This window comes from Hypanus sabinus, chromosome 25, assembly GCF_030144855.1.
Source record: "Hypanus sabinus isolate sHypSab1 chromosome 25, sHypSab1.hap1, whole genome shotgun sequence".
Taxonomy (NCBI): Eukaryota; Metazoa; Chordata; class Chondrichthyes; order Myliobatiformes; family Dasyatidae; genus Hypanus; species Hypanus sabinus.
The window spans coordinates 34,155,084-34,173,163 of NC_082730.1; the positions used below are offsets into that span (position 1 = coordinate 34,155,084).

The following is an 18,080-nucleotide window of genomic DNA, read 5'->3' on the forward strand; positions in this document are numbered from 1 at the left end:
CAGATCTGAAACAGGAATACACATGTGAGAAGTCATATTTAAAAAATACTAATTTGGGGAATCAGGAATTTATTTTATAGCTGTATAGCCAAAGTACATCAAAATATATAAAAAATAACCTGGACAAAAGCATAAGAAAGCTCACGTGGTTCTTCTACCTTTGAGTTAGCCATAGGGTTCAAAACTAATACAGTGGAAGACTAACCAAGTGAATTAATGTCTGTCAATTCATTTACAACTGATCCAGTCATGAGGCAAAGAAATCTTATAGTGTGAACCACAGGCTCATGTCACCTGCTCTTCTGAAATGCCAAATTGCTCTCATACTCTTTATCTAAATATTATTTTCTGAAAGGAGATTTTTGAATTCATATTTAAGTCAATCAACTCTCTCTTACCTTCATCTTCCGAGGAGCTCAGGTTTACAGTTTGCTCGTTAAGATAGAACAAATCTGACTTCTGTTTGGTCACAACAAATAGGAGCTGAGGAGGGAATTAGGATACTTCTTGAGAGCACATTCAAAGTTCAAAGCAAATTTTATTATCCAAGCACATAGATGTCACCATATACAGCCTTGAGAATCATTTTCTGGTCGTCGTACTCAATAAATGTATGGAATAATGACCATAACAAAACTAGTGAAAGATCACCCAGCTACAGTGTTCAAGCAGAGTGCAGAAGACAACAAACTGCAAATACAAAAAGAAATAATATAAAATGAACAAGCAACAAATATCGAGAACATGAAATGAACAGCCCTTGAAAATGAGCCCATTCATTGTAGGTATATTTCAATGATAGGGCAAGTAAAATTGTGGGAAGTTATCCCTTTTGGTTCAAGAGCCTGATTGCTGAGGGATAATAACTATTCCTGAACTTGGTGGTGTGAGTCCTGAGACTCCTGCATCTTTTTCCAGATGGCAGCAGAGAGAAAACAGCATGTCCTGGGAGGTGGAGGTCCCCGATGATAGATCCTGCTTTCCTGTGTCAGCATTTCATGAAGTTGTGCTCAATTAGGCACTCAATTTCAAACCCTTCTGAAGAACATAAAAGCAATGATGTACCACTGCAACTTTATAATGTGTTAAGCAGACTATATTTGGAATATTGTGAACAATTTTGGACCCATTATCTAAAGTAAGGTGTGTGGGCCCTGCAGATGATCCAAAGGAGGTTCAGAAGAATGATCCCAGGAGTGCAAAGGCTTAACATATGAAGAGTGTTTGATGTCTCTCAGCCTGTTCTAAATGGAATTCAGAAGGATACGAGGGGATCTCATTGAAACTATTGAATGTCAGAAGGCCTGGATAGAGTGGACATGAAGAGGCTGTTTCCACGAATTGAAGAGTCTAGGATCCGAGGGCACAGCCTCAGAATAAAGGGACATCCCTTTAAAACAGAGCTGAGAAAGAATTACTTCAGCCAGAGGGTCATGACTGTGGAATTCATTGCCATAGAGGGCAGTGAAGGCCAAGTTATTGAGTGCATTTAAGGCAGAGAGTTCTTGATTAGTGAAGGGGTTAAGAGCTATGGGAAATGGCAGTTGAAAAAAATATCAGTCATGATTGAATGGTGGAGCAGATTCAATGGGCTGAATGGCCTAATTCTGCTCCTATCTTATGGACTTATATGTTTAAAGTTGAATGAGTCATCATTGAACTTACTCCAATTTACTCAATCCATCCCTGCAGTTAAAATTCCTTTCAAAGTTCTTTGCAAATTAGTTTATCCCTTCATGTATGGGCCATGTCTTCATGTTCAACTCCACTGAACAAGGTGAAATAACTTGTCATGGTCTGCTCTATCTAATCTGTTTAGCATTACAAGCACAATAATTTCTTTTCAAGTGAGAACATTTCCAATTCACAAATTCTGCTCTCTATTCAATCCCGATTGAATTTACAACTTCTTAATCGGCTAAACTGTGGAAATCAGGTCCTTCTATCCTGTCTTAGTGACTGCATTTACATCTAATTCTGTCCATCAGTGCTGCTTAAACATTGTACTCGCAAACCCAAGAAGACATTTGGCCAATTGCACAGGGTTTTATCTGTAGACACAAATAAAAGCATGCTTTATTTAAGACAGAGTATGCCCCTAATCCAGCCCAGTATCTCTTTCACCAGCCAACCCCCTAGCTCTTAACTTCACCCCTCTCCCCACTCCCGGTGTCGTCTATCACCTTGTGTTTCTTCCTCCCCTCCCCCGCTCCACCTTCCGAGTCTGATCCTCATCTTTTTTTCTCCAGCCCTGATGAAGGGTCTCAGCCTGAAACATCAGCTATATACTGTCTTCCATAGATGCTAACTGGCCTGCTGTGTTCCTCCAGCATTTTGTTCATGTTACTTGGATTTCCAGCATCCGCAGATTTTCTCTTGTATATGCCTCTAATAATTTGCTCTGGCCCTAGAAATGCTAACTAGCCTAAAAATAGAACAAAGCCAGCAATGGAATTTAGTACTATAATTACTAATTAGTACTAATCAGAAAATCTGAAATTAGCAGTTTAAAGTTAAGCAGACCAAATCTGATATTATTTGAGAGTCATGGAACACTATAGCACAGAAACAGGCTCTTTGGACCAACTTATCTGTGCCACATTGGTAGTGAGTCCTGATGCTCCTGTGCCTTCTTTCAGCAGTGAGAAGAGAGCATGGTCGGGATGGTGGAAGTCCTTGATGATAGATGCTGCTTTCATGTAGATGTGCTCACTAGTGGGGCGGGGGGGGGGGGGTGTCTTTACCCATTGCTCTGGGCTGTATCCACTACTTTTTGTCGGATTTTCCACTCAAGGGCATTGGTGTTTCCATACCAGGCCATGATGCAAACAGACAATATACTCTCCACTACACATCTATAGAAGTTTTGCAAAGTTTCAGAAGTCATGCCAAATCTTCGCTAACGTCTAAGAAAGTAGAGGCGCTGACGTGCTTTCTTCATAATGGCACTTACATGCCACTACTCAGGACAGAACCTCCAGAATGATAACACCGAGGAATTTAAATATGCTGACCCTGTCCTGATAAGAACTGGTTCATGGATCTCGGGCTGCCTCCTCCTACAGTCAATAATCAGCTCCTTGGTTTTGCTGATGTTGAGTGACAGTTGGTTATTGTGGCACCACTCAGACAGATTTTCAACCTCCTTCCATTTTGCTCATTCATCACCAGCTTTGATCTGGCCAATGACAGTGGTGTTGTGCTTAGCCTCACGGTCGTAAGTATAAAGTGAGTAGAGCAAAGGGGAAAGCACAACCTTATGTTGCAGCCGTGCTGATGGAGATTGTGGAAAAGATGTTGATGCCAATCTGAACTGAAGTTTGGTCCAGAATTGCCACTTGCACGTGAGAGTGTTTTTCCAAGATTGTAGCTGGTCTACTTGGATTTTACTTGGTTTCCAGACCTGAATGCCTTTGATCTGGCCCTTAGTAGAATGCCAATACTATGGTTCCAATGCACAGCAGTCCAATGATTCAATTAACATTAGCAATTAATTTCCAAACATATTATAAGTTTGAGAGGCATAATATGATTAGGACTAGTCAGCATAGCTTTGTCAAAGGCAGGTCATGTCTTATGAGCCTGATTGAATTTTTTGAGGATGTGACTAAACACATTGATGAAGGTAGAGCAGCAGATGTAGTGTATATGGATTTCAGCAAGGCATTTGATAAGGTACCCCATGGAAGGCATATTGAGAAAATAAGGAGGCATGGGATCCAAGGGGACGTTGTTTTGTGAATCCAGAATTGGCTTGCTCACAGAAGGCAAAGAGTGGTTGTAGATGGGTCATGTTCTTCATGGAGGTAAATGACCAATGATGTGCCTCGGGGATCTGTTCTGGGACGCCTTCTCTTCGTGATTTTTATAAATGACCTGGATGAGGAAGTGGAGGGATGGGTTAGTAAATTTGCTGATGACACAAAAGTTGGGGGTGTTGTGGATAGTATGGAGGGCTGTCAGAGGTTACAGCGGGACATTGATAGGATGCAAAACTGGGCTGAGAAGTGGCAGATGGAGTACAACTCAGATAAGTGTGAGGTGTTTCAGTTTGGTCTGTCAAATATGATGGCAGAATATAGTATTAATGGTAATACTCTTGGCAGTGTGGGGGATCAGAGAGATCATAAGGTCCAAGTCCATAGGACACTTAAAGCTGCTGTGCAGGTTAACTCTGTGGTTAAGAAAACATTCAGTGCATTGGTCTTCATCAATCTTAAATTGAGTTTAAGAGCCAAGAGGTAAAGTTGTAGCTATATAGGACCCTGGTCAGACCCCACTTGGAGTACTGTGCTCAGTTCTGTTCACCTCTCTATAGGAAGGATGTGAAAACTATAGAAAGGGTGTAGAGGAGATTTACAAGGATGTTTCCTGGCTTGGGGAGCATGTCTTTTGAGAATGGGTTGAATGAACACAGAATTTTCTTCTTGGAGTGGCAGAGGATGACCTGATAGAGGTGTATAAGATGATGAGAGACATTGATCGTGTGGATAGTCAGAAGCTTTTTCCCAGGGCTGAAATGGCTAAGATGAGAGGACACAGTTTTAAGGTGCTAGGAAGTAGGTATAGAGGAGATGTCAGGGGTAAGTTTTTTACTCAGAGAGTGGTGAATGCATGGAATGAGCTGACAACAATGGTGGTGGAGGCGGATACAATAGGGTCTTTTAAGAGACTCCTGGATAGGTACATGGAGCTTAGAAAAATAGAGGGCTTTGGGTAACCCTAGGTAATTTCTAAAGTAAGTAACATGTTCGGCACAGCATTGTGGGCCAAAGGGCCTGTATTGTGCTGTAGGTTTTCTATGTTTCAATTAAAATTGACATGTAAAATTAGATTGCATATTAGGGTTGCCTAATGAAAATTAGACTGAAAGTTAGGCTGGCCTAATGAACTTGCAGTCAATGAGCCACAAAAGCTACTTGACCCTACCTTTCTGCCACCATCCTCTTACTACCGACAACTCTCTTCCCCATTTCTCTTTCTGATCTTGTCTGTGTCTACTGTAATCTATCTTATAACTACTAACCACTGAATTATCTCCACTCTCCCATCCAGTCAGGCAATCTACCTTGTGACCAACATCCAGCCCATTCCTTTACCGAATCCTGCTCTACTCCATCTACTGAAGGGGTTGATCCACCATTTCTGATACCCATCTACCCATGTCTACAGCCTTCTATTCATTTGGTCCTTGGCTTCTTCCTCCCCTGGACCTTAGTTATGAATTTAGTCCAAAAGTATTTTTTTAATAAATTTTGCAATTATGATGTATGCACAGAAGAAATATGGCATGCTTCCTTTAATAGTCAGGATGCTGATTGGATTCAATTCTGGAAGAATGTAGAGGTTTTGGAGAGGGTGCAGAAGTGGTTTAGTAGGGTGTTGAATAGATTAGAGGAGAAATTACAGTGTAAAGACAAGTTGGATAAACTAGTGTAATTTTCTTTGGAGCCAGCAGAAGCTCAGGGTAGACCTGATAGAAGTGTCTAAGATTATGAGAGGCATAGATAAGTGTTGAAATGTCTTAACAACAGACTGTGTGCGTTTTAGGTGAGAAGGAGCAAGTCCAGAGGAGATGATGGGCCATTTTTATTTACAGAGGGAGTGATGAGGGTTGGAATACACTGTAATGCTGCTGCAAAACGACACACTTCACACCATGCCAGTGATACTAAACATGATTCTGATGCTGTTGCACTGTCAGGGGTGGTGGATGGAGGCTGATATGATTACTTACTTACTTACTTACTTTACTTTTATTGTCACCAAACAATTGATACTAGAGCATACAATCATCACAGCGATATTTGATTCTGCGCTTCACACTCCCTGGAGTACAAATCGAAGTAAATATAAATATTAAATATAAAAATTTAAATTATAAATCATAATTAGAAAATAGAAAAGGGAAAGTAAGGTAGTGCAAGTCAGGTCCGGATATTTGGAAGCTACGGCCCAGATCCGGGTCAGGATCCGTTCAGCAGTCTTATCACAGTTGGAAAGAAGCTGTTCCCAAATCTGGCCGTACAAATCTTTGAGCTCCTGAACCTTCTCCCGGAGGGAAGAGGGACAAAAAGTGTGTTGGCTGGATGGGTCGTGTCCTTGATTATCCTGGCAGCACTGCTCCGACAGCGTGTGGTGTAAAGTGAGTCCAAGGACGGGAGATTGGTTTGTGTGATGTGCTGGGCTATGTTCATGATCTTCTGCAGCTTCTTCCGGTCTTGGACAGGACAACTTCCATACAAGGTTGTGATGCACCCTAGAAGAATACTTCCTATGGTGGATCTATAAAAATTAATGAGCGTTTTAGGGGACAAGCCAAATTTCTTCAGCTTTCTCAGGAAGTAAAGGTGCTGGTGGGCCTTCTTGGCAGTGGACTCTGCTTGGTTAGACCAAGTCAGGTCATTTGTGATATTTACACCGAGGAACTTAAAGTTTTTGACCTGTTCCACCTGCGCACCGCCAATGTAGATGGGGTCATGCATTCTACTACTCCTTCTGAAGTCAACAACCAATTCCTTTGTCTTGCTGACGTTGAGGGATAGGTTATTGTCTTCGCACCATGCCACCAGGTTCTTAATTTCCTCTCTGTACTCAGACTCATCATTACCCAAGATACAGCCTACAACTGTGGTGTCATCAGCAAACTTATATATTGAGTTCGATGGAAACTTGGCTACACAATCATGGGTGTACAGTAAGTACAGCAGGGGGCTGAGTACACAGTCTTGTGGGGCACTGGTACTCAGAAAGATTGTAGAGGAGAGCTGGTCCCCTATTTTTACAGCATGGGTCCTGCATGTGAGGAAGTTGAAGATCCAACTACAGATCTGAGAGCTAAGACCCAGGTTCCAGAGCTTAGAAATCAGTGTATTTGGAATGATAGTATTAAAGACAGAGCAGTAGTCAATGAAAAGGAGCCTTATATATGCATCTTTATTCTCCAGGTGTTCTAAGGAGGAATTTAGTGCCAGAGAGATGGCATCTGCCGTTGACCTGTTGCTCCAGTATGCGAATTGCAAAATGTCGAGGTTGACCGGTAGGCTGGTTGATGTGTGCCATAACCAATCACTCGAAGCACTTCATAGCAATTGATGTCAGAGCCACAGGTCGATAGTCATTCAGGCATGCCACCTTGCTTTTCAAGATTCAAGATTCAAAATTTTAAAACTTTATTGTCATTCTAACCATACATCAGCTCTGCAGGCCAGAATGAGACAGCGTTTCCCAGGAGCAGTGCAATCATAACATAACAAACGCAACACTAAATAATAAACATAACAATAAATAGTAAAACGCAACAGCCACATGTCAGTTTAAATCAAGTTATAAGTGTCCAGTGCAAGTTAAAAGTGTCCAAAGCAGAATTGTTACGAACCCCGTAACTGGGTCACTTACCAGCAAAGATAGAGAGGTCCGTTGAAGTCTGATGGTACTATTTTTAACAGTATTTATTAGTAAAAATACACAAAAATAATATCAATGCAAACATACAGATAATATACGTCGTCAATACTAAATCTAAAAGTGTGGGTATAATAATAATCAATAAGAAATAGCTCTATCGTTGTCTAGGAGATAATGAACTGTCCGATGGAAATATAAAAGTCACTCAGTTCATTCAGGATGCAGCCTTTGGTTGGGGACAAGAGAGATTTTTTTTAGAAACTTGCCAGCTTTTCCTTTTTATGATTTTGACCCTTCAAGAGTTCCGTTGGTGTGGCCGGTCACTTGTGCTGAAGCCGTCCTTTCGTGGTGAGCCCGCCAATTCCCAGGCAAGGGAAAAGGACACACGCGAGCCCCCCACCGGCTGTCACTATTAAACGCTGTCACGGGATTTCTAGCGTTTCTCCTGGTGCGTCTAAAGGGGTTGTTCCCCAGACCCACTTTTATCCTTACTCACGGGGTCTCAGATGTCAATCAGGTTGGGATGATGCCATCCCTCAACCAGCCCACTCTGGTCGTCCCCTGAGGGGCTTCAATGAATGGGACAGTACTCAAAACACAATTCCGTCTCCAAGAGACAATGGCCGTTATCCGTGGCTTTGTCTTGCTGAGGCCAGGACACATTCCAAAGACCTTGAGGATTCTCTCTCATTTCCTGGGTCGCAGACCCGAATTAATAGCGATCTTGCGATTCTCAAAAAGGAGGGGGCGACTCTGTACCCTTCGGCCCCTCAGAGTTGCTGCACATTCATAACATCCCCTTCCTTCAAAGCTTTTTTACCATTGGTAAAAATGAATTAATACAGAGTCTTACAGGATTTTATAATCTAACACAATACAAAAGAGTTTTTTTTCTACAGAGTAATATAGTTATACATTCAATTCAGCATCTAAATAGATAGCGATTACATTGTCACTTCCTTTAATATCTTAACATCTTGTACCTTACTAAAGTCTTGTAGCATCAGACTTCAATTTGCTAACCACCTATTTTTATTCCTTTTCTTCAGCAAACAAAAACTAAGGAGTTGTGATCTTAGCTTATGTGTATACTACAAAAGTTCATGCAAATACTAATCTTTATTTTACTTTCAAACTTAACAGTCGTGGAAGCTGTTTAGTAGCCTTGTGGTTTTAGTTTTGATGCTCCTGTAACGTTTACCTGATGGCAGAAGAACAAACAGTTCATGGAGAGGGTGTGAGGGGTCTTTAATGATGTACCGTGTCTTCTGGAAGCATCAACTCTGAAAGAGGTCTTGGACAGAAGGTAGGGAGACCCCAATAACCTTCTCTGCTCCCCTAACCACCCTCTGCAAGGCTTTTTTGTCAGCAGCACTGCAGCTGGATTATCGTTGCCTTCTTAAAACATGAGGGGATCTTAGACTGAAGCAGGGAGCAGTTGAAGATGTCAGCAAACACTCCAGCTAGCTTGCTTGCACAGGCCCAGAGAACCCGTCCCAGGATGCCATCTGGGCCCATTGCCTTCCTTGGATTTATCTTCAGGAAGGCTCTTCTAATGTCTTCCTCGGTGACGATGAATCTTGATGCCACCAGGTCCAGTTCATCCGGAGGGGGCGGGACACTCCTCTTCTGTTCAAATCTTGCGTAGAATACGTTAAGTAGTCAGGAAGAGAAGCGCTACAGTTATTGATATTTCCAGCCTTTTCTTTGTGCCCAGTGATCTCATTTAGACCCTGCCATAGTCTACTGGCATCCGTCTGGTTAGCCTGGGCTTCCAACTTGGCTCGGTATTGCCTCTTGGCACCCTTAATGGCTTTCCGGAGTTCACGCCTGGATTCTGTGTAGCGACTGGTATCCCCAGACCTAAAAGCCGCAGCTCTAGCCTTCAAAAGGGACTGAATCTCATAATTCATCCAAGGTTTCCAGTTAGGGAATACCCGGATCGTCTTGCGAGACACACAGATTAAGGCCTTTAAAAGGCTCTCAGATAGACACACAAGGATGTAGAGAGTGGAGGGACATGGATCATTGCAAGCAGAAGTGATTAGTTTAATTAGACATCTTTAGCATAATTAGTTTGGCACATCATCATAGGCTGATGGACCTGTTCCTGAGTTGTACTGTTATACAGTATGTTACGAATTGGTCTTTCCTTGTGCAAGGCTTGTCACTGCCATATTTTAGCATTTATTTCCGATTGTGCTTTCCCTCTTTGTGCCATCCCAGTGTTTTGTACTATTCTCTGTGTTTAGTGTTATATTCATGATTACCATGCATACTGTTTCCTCTGTGAGTTTCATGCAAGAATTAGATTGTACCCTGGTGTATAAGACAATAACTAAATCTAATTTTAGCTAACTGTCTAAATTTAAAAGCTTGGCAGGCCCTCAAAGTATTTGTTGGTGATCCATGCTGTATTGACTAATGTTACAGATGAGATCTGTTGGCCAAGAATATTTTGTTTGTATTCTTTTAATGCTCTGCATCTAAAAATAACTTTTTCCCAATGGCAAGTGATTAGGGCTAATTGAGCCAGTCTGAAAGCTAGACAGGCCTGTGACTAAATTGGAGACCAACACACCCAGATAAGAACTTCGTACTGTAACTTTCAGGATGCTTATTAAATTTTCACTGATGATGTAGTTATTCATTCTCCTCAATAGGTGGTGATACAAATAAATTTATAAATTCTCTGACCAAAGCCTTTACTGAATTGCTAAAGTTTCCTTTTAAAATAGCAATATTCATTCACAGATATTGGTAATCTACTGGTTACCAAGGTTGCAAGACTGCATTACTGGTTGCATTGTTAAACTGCTAATCTGTATCAATTTTGACTGTTTCTGGAGCATAGATTGTGTAAATGCACTCTCTTTTTTTTTCCAGTGTTGGGGAATCAAGAGCTAAGAATATAAGACAAATGAGCAGAATTGGGCATTCAGTACATCAAGTCTGCTCCACCATTGGATTATGGCTGATTTAATTTCCCTTGTTAGGGTATATTCTGCACGTAATGTGCATAGCTAAATATTAACTTCAGCAACCAATCTTTAGACCTAAGCATGGATTATAAATTTAAAATGCAGCTCTGGACAATCAGTTCCTGGAGCTGTGAACAGCAGTTAATTGAAAAACCAGACAATGCTGATTAACTTTAGTTGTAACTGTTTGGAGTGTAGGTGTGAAGAAGGAGGTATGAAAGTTATATGTAATTCAAAGGAAGCATTGTAGCTACATTGTAAATATAGGATTGTCCTTTGGTCTTTGGTATATAAAAGGCCGTGTGATGTTGGGTCAAGCAGGACTCTTCCTCCGAAAAAGTCTCAATATCATGCCTGCTGCTTGTTTTTGTTGAATCGGCCACTCTGTATCTATTTGCTTCAGTCTCTCTCTCTCTCCAACCTGATGGCATGAGCACTGACTTCTCTAACTTCCGTTAATGCCCCTCCTCCCCTTCTTACCCCATCCCTGATATATTTAGTTTTCTTCCCCCCCTCTTTTTTTCTCTCCCTCTCTGCCCATCACTCTGCCTGTTCTCCATCTTCCTCTGGTGCTCCCCCTCCCCCTTTCTTTCTCCCGAGGCCTCCCGTCCCATGATCCTTTCCCTTCTCCAGCTCTGTATCCCTTTTGCCAATCACCTTTCCGGCTCTCAGCTTCACCCCCCTCCTCCAGTCTTCTATCATTTTGCATTTCCCCCTCTCCTTCCTACTTTCATATCTCTTACTATCTTCCCTTTCAGTTAGTCCTGACGAAGGGTCTCAGCCCGAAATGTCGACTGTACTTCTTCCTATAGATGCTGCCTGGCCTGCTGCGTTCCACCAGCATTTTGTGTGAGTGTCTCTCTCTCTCTCTGGTGACTTTGTTCACATTACAATATTTGGAATTTCTGGGACAGTTTGGCCCAGGGAGTGGAGGAGGGTACATGGGAAATAACAGGGAAAGAGATATTGCTTCATTAAAAGGGAAGTGAAGCAGCTACTGGGGGGAGGTGAGAGTAAATGGGGAATGATAATGTCAGTGATTCAGAGAGCTGATGAGCCTGCCATGGATCATACAGAGTACAAATATCAAGCATATGAGGATTTTTCAGGGTTGGACAATACAGGAGGAAGGGTTGACTCGGACTTCCTGGAAATGCTGAAGGAAGGTCTGAGCTCAGCCCACCAGCAAGTTTTAGATTTGGGGATAGTGGTGGGATGAACCTTCTTCATGATAGTATCATGGGCCAGTGAGAGAGACCAGAGGAGGCGAAGAGAAGTTGTAAAATGGTGGTAATGAAAGTAGCTGCTGACTTGTCACATAGAACTTGCTTTATGTGCTGGCAGCTGAGAAGCGTAGCACGGAACGGCTGCAATAGATGTGGAAGGGGAAAGGGGAGGAGTCGAGCACGGTCAGGCGCTGTTAGGAGTCGCACAGCTGCCTGTGTTCCTGATAATAGGACCATTGGATAACCAGGGAAGCTGTTAATTTGGGACAACTCTTATAGACCAAAAACTATTCCAGGAAATAGCCAAAATTCCCTTAGTTTACTTGACACACCATGCCACTTGATTGAGACAGAAGACTGCTAATAAACAGTTTCTAATTAGCATCCGTCACATGTGCTTGTGTGACCATTAAACTCTGCACTGTGCTTTGAGAGAATAGTTTTTGAGGAGTGTCAGTTGAATGTGTTTTTGTTTTAAAAAAGCACTGATCTTAGTTGGCGAGAAATAAGCAGTAAGACAATTCAGAACTGTTTTGCTCACTGTGGTTGAAAGCACTCGGGCTTGGAAATGCCAGAAACAGCCAAGAGTGAAAATTAAACAATTTCACTACTTCAACAAGTTAGGAACTATGAAGAATTTGAAGGTATCGACAATCAACTTAAGTGTTACCTTTGGTCCCTACCAGGCACCCAAAACTCAGCTGTACATGTGAAAGTGGCTACACTCTTGTACACCTCTTCAACAGGCAGACTAAACCAGGTACGGGTAGCCAGTGGGTCACATACTCCAGTGAGATAGGGACCTGCCTGTCTTAGCATATGAAGTCAGCTCTGGTGGATGGGCGAATGAGATCCAATGGTCAGGGAGGTGCTTCTGCAATGCCACATGGAGAACAAAGTGCATGACAAGGTGCAGTAGAAGTCATGGTCATCCACTGTAACCAGGGAAGAACCCAGTTGTGATATTTATTTGTCCCACCAGACCTGGACTTCAGAGTTCAGCAGAGTGGAACTTTTAAAGCCCTCCCACCCAGGTTTCCTGTCATCGTCAGATAAGATAGACAACCACCTGTAGTATTGGTAGTGACCCCATTTTTTCTGTATTTTATTTAAATGCACAATTTGTTACTTAGTTAAATAGTACTTTTTATCTGTCTTTTTATCTGTTTCCATGAAACTTCAGTTAATTGGGGAAGCCTCTTAATTGGGACAATATGTCCCGGTGCCAACATGTTCCAATTAACTGAATATGCAGAAACCTTGCAATAAATCAGCAGCTATATTGTGTGATTATTTTTATTTTAAAACTTTATATATGATTTGATGGTGAAATGGTGATGCTTTCATTCTTTTTGAATATTAGAGATGATAATGTACCGAACATAATCAAAGCTAATTTTATGTTAGATAAAATGCATTGCTGAAGAAGGTAACAACTCACTGGCTATACAAATATTAACCTATTGGACAAGACATTGTTAAAATGGCTTAGCGATAAGTCACTATTCTTTAAATCTATATGGTGTCCTCTGATGCATACTCCTAAAATATTTTGCAATGGCTTTAGACATCATTATTGAATCAACATCACATGATATGAGAATATACTATTTGAAAAATGTAGGTAGCTGCATACCAGTCAAGTACTCCTCAAATGTGACATTATTGTTTTCCTGAGCTCTATTTCTTAAATATACTTTGAATCAAATCTGCAGCTTACTTCTTGTTTACTTTTAGAGTACAGGCAATAGACTGCACAATGCTCAGAATATATTGCCCTGGTGATAAATGCAATTCAATAAGTATAAATTGCTTACTTTTGTGTATAACAGTATAGATCTCTTGCAATGACATAACAATTTAGATCCCTTATGATACAGTAGATATCATTATGGAAATAATGTAACAGCAACCTTGTATGAGGTATGAGAATTTCTGATTTAGATGCAGACAGCAACTAGATACAAGCTCCATTGCAATGTCTATAGTTTTCCTGAAGTGATTTTGTCATTCAAAATTATGCCCAACTGAGATAGTTAATCACAAGCTTAATCTAGATCCAGATCAATAGATAAAGTAATAGAATATTATTGATTTTTTTCTTGCATTAGTCAATATGCATTTTTATATTTATAAATTGTAGTCTTTTGCATTTTTATTAAAGGTAGCCAAAAATGGATTAACCGAATATGATTTTTGTATATGGGAATGTTAAGTCCATCAACTGTAAATGGAATTTTAAATACTGAAAATGACTAAAAATCTGAACTGATTGTTTTATTAAATTTGTTACTGGACATAAACCAATTTCACAGTAAATCAAACATACTTTAATATTTAAAAATAAATCTCTGCTCTGGATGTCAATTTAAAAGAAATAATTTCACTTAAAGGACTTACTCAAACAACTACAAACAGATACAGTCAATTGAAACTGGTTATGTTCATTTTGCGGATGTAGGACCAACCAATTGAATAGTCAAGGTTTGCAGTAAATATAGTGCTTTAACCATAATTTTTTTAAAATTCTGGAGTTAACTTGAGTTCAGCATTTCAAAAGCCTTTGATAATTCGATATTTTTGCAAAGGTTATCAGCAGCGATTAGAGCAAGTAATTCAAGCAGTCTAATTTTCCTTTTTCTGTTTGTCACCCACCACAGACAGGGTTCAAAAGCATGAGAGATGGGACAAAATCTGGTAAGCAATAAGTTACGTTTTCAAAAAAGGAGAGACACAAAATACGGCAAATGCTGGAATCAGTTGGTGGAACTCAGCAGGTTAATAGCATCTTTTTGGGGATGGTGATGGAGGTGGGAAGGAATTATCAATATTTTGGGTCAAGATCAAGCCTTCAAAGGTTTACTTTGAATGCCAAAGCACTATTTTTTTAATTATTTTATTAAAATCCAATTCTGGGCAATCTCTTATTGATGTATTTCATGAGGAATCTTTATTTGTATTCAAATTCCAAGACTTGAATTATTCTCCTTCAAAAAAAAAACTTGACATGCAGTCATTTTAAGTGGTTATATGGAATTAAAGTAAATGAGGATTTATATGCCAATCTTGATCTTTTTCTTTGTACTACACCGAAAAATCTCTTTAAGGGATGCCTACCCTGTAGCAATTCAAATATTCCTTTCGACAAGAGTTCTGTGGTAGTCTCTTTCACCCTTCTCCCCCTGTGATCTCTCCAGCCCTCTGACTCTTCCCCTTGTACTTCTTACTCCCCTCCCCCCACCTTCTTACTCTGACTTCTCGTCTTTTTTCCAGTCCTGCTGAAGGGTTTCGGCCTGGAACATTGACTGTTTACTCTTTTCCATAGATGCTACCTGGCCTGCTGCACTCCTCAAGCATCTTGTGTGTGTTGCACCTTCTCCCTTGTTGCCTGATTTTCTAAAAAGACCGATGTTCATTTGGTACAATAAGTGATCTCAGAACATCAGAAAGTACCTTTGATCAATTATAAGAAAGATGGCAGTGAAATTTCCATAAACTATGACATGATTAGGGCTGGAGAGTCCATTTCCTAAAAGTTGTTCATGTTAAGGAGATTGGCACCAATGATGAATTTGAATGTGGACTCGTGATAAATTCATAATGATTTGATTTGATTACTTTGCTTCTTCAAAAAAGAGGAGAAATTGGTCACCGCCATTGGGTCTGTTTCTGGTAAGAAAACTTCCAAGTTTTCAGGGTGCCACAAAAACAGTTACTCATCTATACGATTATGCTATAATCACATTTAACCGTGTTAAGTCTGTGTGCTTCTCCCTCTGCTTTACTTCCACTACACTTGATTATGTGGCTAAGTACAGCTCCAATTCTGTATTTATATTTGCTAACAACATGACTGTTGTTTGCCAAATCAAATGTGGTGACAAATGGGCATATAGGAGGGAAATAAAAATGTGGTTGAATGGTGTCACAACGACAAACTCTTATTGAACGTGAACAACACCAATGAGCTGATCATTGACTTGAGGAGGAAAAAGCTGAAAGTCCATGATCCCGTGCTCATTAGGGGATCAGAGGTGGAGATGGTAAGTAACATTAAATGTCTTGGTGTTACCATATAAGAGTATCTGTCCTGGAACCAAGACACAAAGGCACCTCTACCTTTATAAAGTTTGCGCGGGTTTGGTGTGCCACCAAACAAACTTTCAACAAACTTCTCTTGATGCACAGTGGGGAATATCCTAACTGGTTGAAACACAGCCTGGTATGGATACACGAATGGCCAGGAATAGAAAAGTCTACAGAGTATGGTGGACACATCCTCGTCCATCACAGGTAAATGCCTCCACAGCATTGAACATACTTACAATGAGCTCTGCCATCAAAAAAGACCCCACTCTTCTCACTGCTACCATTGGGTAGGAGCCTTAGGTCCCACACCTCAGAAAGAGTTATTGCTGTACAACCATCAGACTCCTGAACTGGCAAGGAGAACTTCACTCACCTCAACCTTCCACAACCTACAGACTCATTTTGAGGGCTCTATAGCTCATATTCTCGGTATTATATTTTTTATTTGCACAGTTTATCATTCTTCATTTATGTATAGATTTTTAAAATTTGATTATATTTCTTTGTTTTCATATAAATGCCTGCTAGAAAATGAATCTCAACATTGTATACGGCAACATATATGTACTTTGATAATAAACTTACTTCAAAGTTCAAAATTTGAAACAAATTTATTTCAAAGTACATGTCTCTCACCATATACAACCCTGAGTTTCATTTCTTGAGAGCATTCACAGTAAATACAAGAACCACAATAGATTCAATGAAAGGCTTCATCCAACAGGATGGTCAAACAATCAATATGAAAAAGACAACAAACTGTGGAAATACTAAAGAAATAATAAGTGCTAGTAATAAATAAACAATAAATATTGAAAACATGAGATGAAGACTCCTTGAAAGTGAGTCTATAGGATGTGGAAACAGTTCAGTGATGGGGCAAGAGATGGGGTTTGAGAGCCTGATTATTGAGAGGTAATAACTGATCCAAAACCTGGTGGTGTGGGTCCTGAGGCTCCTGAACTTTCTTCCTAGTGGCAACAGAGAGAGGAGAATGTGGTCTGGGTGGTGTGAGTCCTTGACGATGGGTGCTGCTTTGCTGCAAAAGCATTCCATGTTGATGTGCTCAACGGTGGAGAGGTCTTTACCCGTGGTGGACTGGGCCATATTCACCATATTTTGTCGGATTTTCCTTTCAAGGGCATTGGTGTTTCTGTACCAGGCTGTGATGCAGCCAGTCAGTATACTCTCCACCACACACCTACAGACATTTCTCAAAGTTTTAGATGTCATGCTGAATATTTGCAAACTTCTAAGAAAGTAGAGGTGCTGATGTGCTTTCTTCGTAATGGCACTTACCTTCTGAACCCAGGGCAAACCCTCAGAAATGATAACACTGAGCAACTTAAAGCTCCTGATGAAGACTGGCCCATGGAACTCTAGTTTTCTCCTCCTGAAATCAATAATCAACTCCTTGGTCTGGCTGACATTGAATTAGAGGTCACTGGTGTGGCAGTTAGCTAGATTTTTAATCTCCCTCCTATGTGCTGATTCATCACCACAATTGATTCAGCCAATGACAATGGTGTGGTCAGCAAACTTAAATGGAGCTGTGCTTAGCCTCACAGTCATAAGTATGAAACAAATATAGCAGAATGCTTAGCACACAGCCTTGTGGTACATCTGTGTTAATGTTGGTTGTAAAGGAGATGTTGTAGGATAATGTACAGAATTCACAATGACTGTCACTTTAAGAGGATGGTCTGATGCATTGATGTTGTTACCTAAGGATTGTTAACAAATTTTGTTTGTGTTCAGGGTTTGGAGTTCAATCAAACGTGTTATGGGTTTCATTAAACGTAGGACGCTTCACTTCAATTCATTTGTAAAACATACATTGGTGACCCCGATGCTCTAGGATGATTCCAGAGTTATTGAATATGTCAGCTAACGCAGTTGCTTTGAAACTACTGGAGTTCTGCGAGCAAAATGCCGTCGCTTGGTTCATATAAGACTTCAACATGTTTAACCAGAAAGTTAATTTTTTCCGAAGTCAATCTAGTTAGGGGCTACCTGTGTGCTCAGAGGACGTTCCCAAAACTGCTGTGATTACCCCGTTTGGCCTCTCTGAGTTTCTGCACATGCCGTTTGGACTGAAGAATGCAACACAGACTTTACAGCAGCTGATGGACTGTCTTAAAAGACTTAGATTTTCTTTCTGTTTACCCGGATGATATGCTTGTCACCAGAGCACTGAATCTGAACGCATATCTTATTGCATATTTTTCAAGCACTAAAGCTGACATGTGTTGATTATTAATCCTGCTAAATGCCAATTTGGGTTGTCAACCATCGACTTTATCGGTCTTTACATCTGTGCAGACGGTGTGAAACCCCTCCCATCAAGATAGCTGCTATTATGGATTTCCCACCGTCC

General features: G+C 40.7%; 1 protein-coding gene across 2 annotated transcripts in view; it reads left to right on the forward strand.

The window, feature by feature from the left end:
• LOC132381152 (protein FAM107B-like) overlaps window positions 1–18,080 on the forward strand; it is a 136,464-nt gene that overhangs the window by 97,093 nt on the left and 21,291 nt on the right. For both annotated transcript variants that reach the window (XM_059950431.1, XM_059950430.1), the window contains exon 2: window positions 14,275–14,311. In XM_059950431.1, the coding sequence (XP_059806414.1) occupies window positions 14,290–14,311 (22 nt within the window). In that variant the 5' untranslated portion in view covers window positions 14,275–14,289. The remainder of the gene's footprint in view (window positions 1–14,274; window positions 14,312–18,080) is intronic.